The sequence below is a fragment of the Leuciscus leuciscus genome (genome assembly GCF_965113295.1).
Source record: "Leuciscus leuciscus genome assembly, chromosome: 21".
NCBI lineage: Eukaryota > Metazoa > Chordata > Actinopteri > Cypriniformes > Leuciscidae > Leuciscus > Leuciscus leuciscus.
This window is the reverse complement of record NC_138745.1, coordinates 12411294-12423691: the sequence shown is the minus strand read 5'-3', so window position 1 is coordinate 12423691 and position 12398 is coordinate 12411294. Positions and strand designations below refer to the sequence as shown.

At 34.9% G+C, this 12398-nt stretch overlaps 1 protein-coding gene across 2 annotated transcripts in view; it reads right to left on the bottom strand.

Moving 5' to 3' along the window:
- The window catches only part of drosha (drosha ribonuclease III), a 36474-nt gene that overhangs the window by 14046 nt on the left and 10030 nt on the right, over positions 1-12398 (bottom strand). For both annotated transcript variants that reach the window (XM_082152684.1, XM_082152685.1), the window contains exons 11-22: positions 12280-12351; positions 10300-10469; positions 9111-9235; positions 7940-8039; positions 7613-7720; positions 6847-6954; positions 5570-5708; positions 5423-5483; positions 5179-5238; positions 4881-4980; positions 4265-4367; positions 1866-1936 (exon numbers count right to left, since the gene is read on the bottom strand). In XM_082152684.1, coding sequence (XP_082008810.1) covers positions 1866-1936; positions 4265-4367; positions 4881-4980; positions 5179-5238; positions 5423-5483; positions 5570-5708; positions 6847-6954; positions 7613-7720; positions 7940-8039; positions 9111-9235; positions 10300-10469; positions 12280-12351 — 1217 coding nt within the window. The remainder of the gene's footprint in view (positions 1-1865; positions 1937-4264; positions 4368-4880; positions 4981-5178; positions 5239-5422; positions 5484-5569; positions 5709-6846; positions 6955-7612; positions 7721-7939; positions 8040-9110; positions 9236-10299; positions 10470-12279; positions 12352-12398) is intronic.

Genomic DNA, 12398 nt, shown 5'->3' with positions numbered 1-12398 from the left:
TTTGATCACCAAAATTACATATTTAAATGTTTTTTTCCTGCAATTTTTTTTCTTTTCTTAATGCCTTAAAATAGCTTGAATGTAACTCTACACCCTTGCTTCATTTAGTATACGCGAAACCATAAATATATGCATATTAGCCCCGCCTCCACTCACACCGGCTCAGAGACCCACTCGGTTACTCAAGTTACTGTAGTAAACACTGCACAATTGTATCGCTCTTTACAACGTCGGACACATAAAGGTAATTAATATGATTAGCCTTTGGTTTGCCTATGTTATCAAACAGCTAATAATTTGCTGCTAATGTTACACGAACCATGTTCCCGTTCACCATCTCAGAGTCAGACAGCTGCCTTCTAACAGTCAGTATCCTTAGAAACTCAGAACGTCAGTAGAGAAAGGCATATAGTTCATCATAACATCGTGATATACATCATATACATATTTCACCCGCTATATTGCTAAATGTACCTGATTTTTCATATCAACAGAAAAATATACCTGGCTTCACTTGAGACTCCCCTGCATAGTTAATAATATGCTAGAGCCCGCCGGCACGTTGACGTGATTGTTTACAAGGTAGTTTGTGATGTAAGAAACACCAATGATTTCAAACCATGTTTTTGAGACTCCACATAGACATATAAACAACATTAAAAACTTGATATCCATCACAGGGGGTCTGCAAATACCATACGGACATGATTTGTTTTCTTTTTACATCTTATAAAAAGTATGTTAACACTACAAATTATACTGGGGATGTTTCAAGAGTCTGGGTAGGAGAAAAACCCCAATATAGAAATAACTTCTGAAGTAGGAAAAAAATATTTTAGAGAGACAAAAAGTTATAAAACTATTATAGACTATCCTTCAAACTTGGATGATTTTTTTAAGCTTTAATCCCCCCCTCTAATAGACTGTCTGCATAATATCTGCTAAATCTTTATTGTCATGCTCCTCCAACAGGCATTCTACTGCCTTTAAGTAACTTTGCAACTGCATATCAACTCATTCTATCCCTAACCCTACCAGTCTACTAATACTATACTACCACACTAATGAAAGTAAGTAGACATGTAGTTGCAACGTTACTTATAGTCAACAGAATGTGTTTAAGGAACCATCAAAATAAAGTCAAACCAAAGAATCTGTTAAGGGAATAGATTTTTCACAAAAGATTTATATTAAAACTGTGGCATGTTGTTAGCTATAGTTTCTAAACACGTAGGTTGCTGTTTTTCATAACAAATGCTATAGATAAAAAAAAAAGAACGAAAAAAGTTAACATTGGCCTAAGCTTGGTAATAAGGAGCCATCAGTGGTCTTGCCTGTAGACTAATTGTATCCTTATTGTAAAAAATGCTATGGATAAACAATTACAAGAACGGTTACTTTTTCATAAGGCCAAGTACAAGTTAGATTTAGAATCAAGACTCAAGAGCTTTAAAGTATGGACCTTCTTGAATTATTCTCCATATGTACAATATGTGTCCTGCTAATACTGAAAGATATTAGGAAAAATCTGCTTTCAGATATCCCAAGAGATGACAGGAAATTAACATGTTCAGTATAAGAACATTTTAAGTAAAGATAGTTTGACTTCCCATGACACTTTGTAAACAAGTGATTGTTAACTATATGCTATTAGTTTATTGCAGTCATGTTATCAACCAACTTCCAATGTGTGGACCATTTTGCAAAAGACCATTTTGCAAAAACAAACAAATAAACCTCACAAGGAAGCATGCCCTGGGAACCTGTTAAACGGTTCACACTTCAACCCCCCAGTGTTGAAATCAAAACTACGTAAATCCAAGTTTATAAATGTTTGTTTTTAATGCAAACCAAAAAAAACTCACCTCACTGTTGAACAGCAGTCTCCCAAAGAGTAGTTTGGCTTCCTTTAAACCACCTTCTAGGTAAACGGCCCCTAAAAATGAATAAAAAATTACCACAGAAGAAATACTGAATAAAAAAAATTAAATAAAAAAAAACTCATTTACTGCTAAAGCAAATCAAATTTAAGATCAAAGAGAGTTCAAGTTTACTCAAACAAAAATTAAACAAATACACCACCGTTCAAAAGTTTGGGATCTCTATCATTTAAAAAAAAGAAAAGAAATGATACATTTATTCAGCAAGGACACATTAAATTGATCAAAGTGACCATAGAGACAATATTTCTATTTCAAATAAATTATCCCCAAAAAACACCCTTCATTTAGTTGCACAAACATTTTTTCTTTAACTGTGAAAATAATAAAATTATGAGCAGCAAATCAGATTGGATTTTCTACAGTTTTAGAATGTATTAGATCTGGTATTAGAATGTTTTCTGAAGGATCATGTGACTGAAAACTGGAGTAGCTTTGTATTGAAATAATATTTGACTGTTTACAAAAATACAAAATACTTTGACTATTTCTGATTAAATAAATACAGTCTTGGTGAACACAAAACAATCTTCTTTTAAAAACATTTAAAAAGTATAGATCTAAAAACCACAATCTTTAAATTCAGTGAAAAGTGAATATTCATTTTGCTCTGGAAATGACCTCACTATCTTCAAACAGATGAATTCAATAAAGACTGTCTCTCACTCATCCAAACTTACATGCATCATATGTACATGAGGAAAAAAGTTCAGTTCAATACAATACAGTTCAGTGTAGAATACTGAGTAGAATACAAATTAAACCAAGAAGCGTTGTTAACCTATACACCTAGTAATGTTAAGAAATTAGCCTATTCATAAACAAATGTTAACAAATGCAACCTTTCTGTAAAGGGTTACTACAACTTTTAGGCTTAAATTAAATACCACATTTGCTGTAATGAATAATTAATCATTTATAGAAGAAAAGTCTGCTACTACTAATAGGACAACATTGTATTAGAAGTTCCCATCAGGTTTTAGTGGAAATATGTAGGCTGTGCTATAATCAGTCGTGACTTTGTTGTTATATTTTCTCGACCTATCTAGCTGGCACTTCAATCATCCACCAGTGAAGTGGGTTTCAATCCTGGTTCTGGGGACCAACAGCTCTGCATATTTTGTATGTCTCTTTTTTAACACACCTGGTATTAGGTAACAGCTCCATGAACTGAATGTTCATGAGCTACGTTCAGACTGCAGGCAAAAGTGTCCCAAGTCAGATTTTTTTGCTCATATAGACTCAGATAGGTTTTTATTTTTATTTTTTTTTATAACAGCACAAACCACATGAATCTGATCTTTTCAATTCTGATTTGGGCCACTTCTATGTGTGGTCCTAAATCAGATACAGGTCTGATGTTTTGCAATGCGACCTCAGTCTAAACAGTCATACCGGAATTCATGCGACTCTAGATCAACATTCGTCACAATTCTGCACACATTTTACATACTGGTGGTTCTTTGGTCGGACGGGAGCCAAGCTAGTCAGTGGAGAGATGGTGAGCTGTAATATTAATAAATATTACAGAGACAACTCTATACAAACAAAAATGTAAGGTTACACTTTATTTTAAAGTGTCATTGTTACAGTGTAATTATATATTTAAGTACTGAGTAATATTAAGCAACTACATGTACTTACTCTAGGGTTAGGTTAGGATTAGGATTTGGTTAAGGGTTAGTTGCATGTAATTATGCATAATTTACTGTTATTACTATGGTAAGTACATGTAGCATTTGTAACAAGGACACTGTAAAATAAAGTGTTACCAAATGTAAGTAAAATCTGTACGAGAAAAACTTCTCATCCTCGTCTGCTTCCTCCTTATAGCCGGCGCACATCCGCGGTACATCACCTTATATATGAACACGTAAATGTTGATTTAAGTAACCTCTGTTTACTTCAGTATAATTCCATGCAGCGTGCCGTCTTTGTTATTGTTCTTTTGCGTGTGAGGGTCAGTTCAGGATTGTGACCTGTTCAGACTCGAACCGGATACTGGCAACATTTAAAAAAATAACGTGACCAGCCAAAAAAAGAAAATGCATAAATCAGATCATAGCCTAAGTGTGTCAGATAAGAGAGACAAACAAAATGTGCAGAATGATGGGTCCCCAGGTCCAGGATTAAAAACCCCTCACTAGTGATTTGCACTGCCTCTGGCGGTGATCCAGAGTTCACAGAACCACAGATACATGTGTAACCTTTTTTTTGTGCGGCTTAATTCACTTAACTTTTTTTTTTAACAAGCACATCAAGTACCTTTAGTGTGTTGAAATACAGTATGAAATAAAGAAAGACATGCATGAGAAAGCACTTACCTATCAGGGCTTCAAAACAGTTTGCCATAGCATGTCGGAGGTCTGACTCTCGGCAAAGGTCAGGGCCGTGAGCATATAACATGAACCGATCCAACTCCAATTTCTGGGGATTCAAAACAATGATAAAAATTAAATAAACACAAATATGAAATTATGTGCTAAAAATGCACTCACCAATGCCTTCCAATTAAAATTCATTAAAGTTATTGAATTTCATTAAAAAGTCTAACATTAATACAATTATACAAAAATCAGCTAATTTTAAATAAGCAATAAATAATTTTAAAAAAGCATTTTCGGTTTCGATTTCGGTTCTCTGCCAAGAACATCCAGATTTTGCGGTTTCTGCCCAGAATTTACATTTGGGTGAATCCCTAACTGAGATATCTTAAAATATGTCAGTGCCATTGTTGTCTCAAGATGCACCTCAGTAATGTTTTTTTTAAGGCATGTTAATAACAGCTGATTGAAGCAAGAAAAGGTCAAATCCGGGCTTAATCTAAACCCTGTCTGTGAAATCAGGCCTTACAGAGTGTTTTTTGAGAGAGGCTTAACGAACATACTTATTACACTTTCTCTCCAAAAGCACAGCTTTGAACATCTAGTAAACAGTCACCTTAGCAAGCATAGCAAGATGCTGATTCTGAACGATTGCTGTGCGATATGTGGCGAGTCCTCCCTCCTCCAGACTTGGGAATAGGTAGTAGAGATGCACACTGGAAAAGACAGTATGACAAATATAAGACTTGCAACAGGCAGACAAACGAAAGCTTGAGAGAACAACAGACTGATTGCAATCTGTGCAACAGCTCTAAAATCATAAAGACTTCAAAATCACTTAAAAAGTTAAACTCAGTGAGAATGCTCTATGTAGCCACAGATTTATAGCAATGATGAAAGGTCAGAGAACTCACCTGGTCAGGAACTCAACAACTGCATCACCAAGAAACTCTAACCGCTCATTATGATTGATTCTGTTAAAGACACCGGGATCACACATTTACAAAATACACCTATTTGCTTGTTTGAGTTGTTATAATGGTTATAATGCCTTTTCATGGACAAAACATATAAATTTGATTAACACTACATGGACAAAGTTACAACAAATACATTTCTTTCACAAAAAAAGAAAAAGAAAAAAGAAATAAAAAAAACCTGGAGGGTGATGGGTCATCCTGGCCCAACCGTGACATAATATTGATTAAGGTGTTGATTCCTAATGGAAAAGGGACAGAACCGTCAGCAGAGTGGGACTTCTACCAAAAAATGCTCTCACATACATGAACAGAGAGATTTGCAAACCTTTTTTCCTCATGTACATATGATGCACTTTCCGGTCTCCATATTTGGGCTGGCGTATGCCACAGTTGGACAGAGAGTTGCGAGCATGGTCAGGATTCATCCCAAAATTAAGATGATGACTGGGGTGAGTCATTGCCAACTTACCAAGAAAGAAAAGCAAAAGAGAAACAAAGTGAGAATTATAATACATGATGTGAATCACAGCACAGGCTGTTGAACACAGTGTGCTTTAATTAACTTTTATGGCCATTAGACACTTTAAAGCAAGGCTAAATGCTAACACATAGTAGTAATTACATTGATCCTGCAGAACAGTTTTCAGTTCTTAACACGTTGTTGGGTGTTTAGTTCAAAGACAGAGGCTTAGATTAAGCACGGATTAGGCCTTGGTTCAATTAGCTGTTCAATTAGCCTTAGAAAAAAACATTACTGATGTGCATCTTGAGACAAAACAATGACACCGACATATTTTAAGATGTCAGTGTAAGTTTCTTTCAGGTAAAACAACTCAAACATGCATTTTAGTCCAGGGGTTAGTCTTTTTATAGTCTATCAAAGACTTAGGCCACATTCCAGACACTATCAAGAAAACAGCAAATATTGTACTATTTTGTATTTTAACATTGCTAATGTAATGTTATACTTATTAAAAGTTTATTTCTCATCAAGTTGGTACTTTCTTAGCATTTTTTACATTTATTCCAAAATTAAAAATTACGGGATGTGTGTGAACGCACTCACAGATGTGTGTAGGGGCTTAAGGGGCCATTTACAAAACCACCGTTTTCAAATAATAACAGAAATTTGTATGTGTTTAGGCCATTCATATACACAACAACAGTGTTTTGAGGGCCTGAAAATGCTAACTTTTGAAAACGGGGTTCAAAGTGCAAGTTTTTAAAAACGACACCATTATTGCAAACTACAAAATCATGAATTTGAGAAAACGGTGACGTCACACACATAAGTATTACGTGTTTAGTCTATAGGTGAGTAGCTTCTTCACAGAGTGACCAACTACTGAATGCCAACTACTGGCCTGGCATGCATAATACACTGTTTTTATCATTTTGGCAACATTGTCGTCTGTATGAGAAAAACACAAAGGAAAAACTTTTCCACTTTTAGTACATCGTTGTCATGTAAACGTACCATAAGCACAATTTTGTAGAAGGATATAATGCCCAAGAACTATGACATTTTCCTGGACATACTAAAAACACACAATATTACAGGAAGAAAAACAAACCTACAAAAGTCTTTACACTTTCTCTCACCTGCAGCAAGCATCGTTCCTTGAACTTGTAACCGATCAGCTTGTCCAAATGCATCAGGCACTGGTGGTAGCGGATGTGGTGGGTGAGAACTGGAAGCATCATGGCGTGCTGCAAAAAAAGCAAAACCTAAGTCCTCTGAACACTCTTAAGACAACAGCATGTGCGAGGAAAAGTGTTTTGCACAACACATTGAATATCTACAATAAAACAGAATAATAAAATATTATAATATTATAAATATTATAATATGGACAAATATTTGGTCCAGATCATTATTTATGTGCTTTGATTTAAATATTTAGTGCAATAATTTAAATATTGCTCAATTCACAGATAACTCAACTACCAAGATTTGAATGATGAATCATTTGTCTTTTTTCATGCATATTTATAATACAGTCCGCAATTGCAATGAAATGCCAATCAAGTAGTTGTCCTATAGATTTTTTTTACTTTAAGGTTTTAATTTTGAGACAAGCACAATAATGAGTAAAGTGACATAGTGAACTTAATCAGGAACCACCATTTTTTTACATTTTGCCGATTCTCACAACGATCTACACTCCATATAATGTAAAATACTAATAATTTAAAGCATTTTAGCATAGAGCTGCAACATAACAAAATGTGAAGAAGAATTGTATTATTATTCACTATTAAAAAAAAAAATTCTTAAATTCAAATGTGCAAGTTTATCTGGAGAAAAATTCAACGTTTGATTTTGACATCCCTAGCTCACACACTGTATGGGAGTGTGTGTGTATACCTGGCAGACATCAGAGCGGATACCAGTCTTCCAGAAACTCTGACTGCTGAGCTCCACTGTGACCTCCCTTCTCATCGTATTCTTCTGCCTGATCTTCTGCAGAGCTTCCTGTAAATCACAGTTTTTGGACACAGTATCCACACCATTAAGACAATGTACTTACACTTAATGCACAGCCTTGATGTGGTATTTAAAAAAAAAAAGAATTTCTATTAAAAAAATTAAAGTAAATCATGCTACCCTTCCATCGTGGCCATATTTATTATTTGAATGCGTCTGTCACATTAGCTATTTCTAAATACATAAACAGCACATGCAGACACTTACCTCCCTTTGCGTTAACTTCTGTTTGTCAATTTGTTTAACCTTCGGGCTGTTGGCCAGCAGGTGCCGCAATTTCACGTAACTCTTCCACAACTTTTGATACCTGCAATGAAAGCAGTAATCTGCAGTATTTAATCTATTTCATCATTATAATCCATAAATCATTATTGTGAAATTATACAGTGAAATTATCAAATTATACTTCTAGGCTGCCCTTTTATAAAATAAATAAAAGTGTTTCAGAGTGAAGTGCAGCACTGTGTTCATTTAAACACAAGCAGCTCATGATCCAGTGTCAGGATGTCTGTTCACAGAGCAGAGTTACTGAGTTTGGGTTGCTTATAACATGCATTTGGGAGTGCAACATGCAATTCCCACAGATTAGTAATGAAAGGCGTTTATAAACTTGTTGCCAACAAAAGAGAATCTTTAAGGGCTCCTTGCAGTTTTACACCAAAATAAAAGCTTGAAGATTTTATTTAAATATTAGTATTGTAATTTTACAGCTGTACTGCAAAATAAATGATTTTTATAAACACTTTTTTATTTTACAGAATAGCATTATCACAAAAGCAAAATAAATATTATTATAAATTGAGCAAAATAAGGTCACAATAATATTTTTTTTTTTTAAAACATACTCCTAATGATTATCTTATAATCATACTGGATGGGTCAAAAACACTGGGAATGTGGCCTAAGATAACTGAATATTTTTTTTAACTCTTCCCTTTTTCCCCTGAACTGAAAAAGGTTTGAGTTGGATGCATTTGATCTGTGCAGCTTGCGGTGGGCTCAAGATAAATATTCACTCAGAAGATGAACTTTCGTATAGGCTTGGTATACTACCGGTTATGAGGGACAATAGAAGTATGAAATTGTATACAGGTTTGAAAGGGAAACTATGTTTATGAACTATTTAGGGCCTATTTTTCAGTGGCATTCAGTGTGGGATTTGTCTGTTTGATTCATATTAAATAGGACATTTCAAATGGATACAGTTTTTTCTTCTAGGGGTTTGTTAGACTAATCAGCTGCAAAATTTCGGTTTAAACTTTAATGAAATTAGTTGTGGCGCACATCCCTAATTATAAGAAACACTTCAGAAAACCCTTACCATCAGAAGTTAACCTAACAAGCAAGAAGAGAAGTAGCGAGTGCTCGTCACACTTACTGTGGGTCTCCGGCATAGCTAAGCTGAGCGGGTCGGATACCAAAGTGCACAATGATGGGGAAAGTGATGACACTGGAGTTGAACTGCTCACGGTCTAACTGGTCAATCCTCACGGAGCTGGGTTTCTGTGTGAGTATAAGCACACACATAAAAACACATTAAAAGACATGACAGCGGTATTGAACTTATAGACTGCAAGAGTCAGGTTGCAAATTGCACCAAAAGAGCCTTGCGGTAAACAGCTTCTCCCATGAAAATTTCACCATCAGTTTTCATTCGATTACCATTCGCAATGCTTGGGGTTGTAGTTAATTCCTTCACTGAAGTAGTTCTTTTTGTATTACTTTTTTCACCTCGTTGCTGATTGGCTTGGTTCATAGCTCATAATGCTTTAACAAAGGGTGCGATTCAATCAGCTCTCTAGCTTGATAGGCCGTGAAGCAGCATATCATGTTCACGAATTCGGGCACTGGTAAGGACAATATAAAACGCCGGCTCACTAGACATTGGTACCTCAGTGACTATTTCCCACAACATGACAATGCCCTCAATGTGCAACATCACTACTGGTATTTATAAACAACAGCAGAACTGAGATCTTTCTGACATCATTTTTTTATGCTATTTAAAGTACAATATGATAAATACTTTGTTATGTGTTAGCTAGACCTGTCTATCGATGTATGTTTATGCTGAAATATAATTAAATAATGGTTTGTATGAAAAACATCTTTCACATTTCATTATGCAAATTAAGTTCACAATTTTAAAAAATGTATGGTTTTCAGGGTGCATTGTGGGACTTTTTAGGGACTATTTTGGCCGACACTATAATCAGTGCCTTGACTACTGAACTAAGGAGATGATTGAGATGCACCAAAAGATTTGAAAAGATGAAAATAATATTTCCCAGACCAACTAAACTGAAAAAGTGGATGGCCATTAATGCACACTTTTGACACGCAGAATCTTTTAAGCAGAACGTTTTTAGCTACTGATGTCAGTGTATTCTGACACTATTCACAGTGAGATGCGCATCTCACCCATTTCTTATTTTATTCCACAATTTTTCATCACATTGAAAAAAAGGTTAATTGACTTCCTCTGTGCCATTATCTCACAGAGGCATTTAAATATTCAGTCTGCTCCTGACTTGACATCATGCCATGTTTGTGTAAATGTGTTTTACCATGCCAGGGTTGGTGACAATCATGCCCTTGCACTCCTCAGCATATTTCTGCCACTCCAGCTCCTCCCACTGTAGCATATTTGCGATCTCCTCTTCGGGAACAAGAGGCGTGCTGCTGCGCAGCAAATACAGCAGCACCTGGTGCATTGACAGCACCTCCTTTCCTCCATCTGACACACATGAGTAGACAGGGAAACCACTGTAAAATGGATTATAATTTTATGATAAACGGAGCAATTCGCTCCTTCACAACAGTGGTGCTCGGGCCCTAAACAATATTTTAAAACACATTGTGTGGACATGTACATTATTAAGCTGAATTGGCAACCAAATTTCTACATGCGAGTTTGAATAAAACAGTGGGTTTCATTTGTATAAAAGCTCATTGGTGTTTACACAAGAATCTTACTAATTACTACTACCATGTCAAAAAAAAAAAAAAAAAAAAATCTGTCATTTACTATTTTTATTTACTTTCCCCAGCAGCACTCAAAAGGAGATAATACAATGAATATGCTGATGGGTTAATTCAGTACAACACATCATGATTCACTGTAACGCTTTATAAAGCACTGAGAGTGTCAAAAGAAAACTACATGCAGCTCGCTGATAAATCACCACATTCATTTTCAATCATATTCTTCTTCTGGTGCTCAATACGCTGATTTCACGCAGCCGTTATTTTGAAATCGAAAGCGAGGCTCCGGTGGGAAGAAAACCGGAAGTGTCGCCTTTAATCACAGGAGAGTCGTGAATGCGATGGCGTATTGTTGTGTTTAATGATGTTGTGTCAATTCTAAAAATGTACATACATTTCTTTCATACTTTAGATTATATACAGTGAAATTAATTTATAAATAAAATATTTTTTTTATATATAATTCAGAATGTAAAAAAAGAAGCAGGAATGAACTATATACATATCCTATATTGGATATTAACATCCAATAGTGTAAATCGCGGCAGCAGCTTCAGGTTGGTAATCCAAGGCATTGTTGTTTATCGTTACTTCCGGGGTTCTTCCCACCGGAGCCTCACTTTCGATTTCAAAAACGTGAAATCAGCGTATGGCAGTTTCAAACCACCCTTAAAGGTTAATCTCCACCACTATGATTTTACTGTAAAACTACTTAAATATAGTTTGGTTTACAACTTTTAATTTTTTATTTTTTTTATAATGCAATGCAATTCAATGATGATTGAACATTCCTCAAAAGCCTGTGGTATTATATTTGACACTTAAAATTTTAAATGTTTTTCTCTAAAAAAAAATGTATGGATAATCAAGAAAATCCAAGTTAATTCAGTTTAGTAAGTGTTTCTCTTGAAATAATACTAAAATTATAAAATATATTCTTGATTACTTTATAAATATCAGTAAAGATTTCACAGCAAAAAGACATGTGTACCACGACCTGACTGAGGACATTTTTATAATTATACTAAAGGCTTTTTTTGCTATCAATCAGACAGCAGAAGGCATGTAGTAGATTGTTTTGTAGTAGAACATGTTGAGAATTTAGAGGCCTTAGAAATTTGTGTATCAAATATGATACAGTCTGCTTTGCAGGGTTATCATAAAATTAATAACATTTTTACATAAAAACTTTTATTTTATTTATCTTTATTTAACTTTTTCATTTATTTTACAAAGTGGATAGCAGCTTTACATTGCTTCTGTCATTAGTCATTCCATTTAAGTCATAAGTTCACACAAATAAATTGTTAAAAATATTTTTTTAAAGAATGCCAGTAATAATAAATAAAAATCAATCAAGTAAATGTCTTTTAAATGGTTAGCAAAATTACATTTTGTTCTTTAAGACTTTTAAATCAGCCATCTACCAATCATTTGGCATCTGCATATGAGGAAATGTTCACTTTCAGCTGTAGTGTATTTGCCCACTTTAACAAGCTGTTTGACTGACACAATCACAAAGCAACATCAATCAAATGGAGAGAGGGGCATTTAAAACTCACCTGGGAGGAACCGAACAAACCGTGGCATGAAATGAAACTTCTGACAATCTGAGGGGCCGTTTTCTTCAGGACCTGTATGACAGCAAAACTATATTACTATGGCTATATGGCAGGAGTTT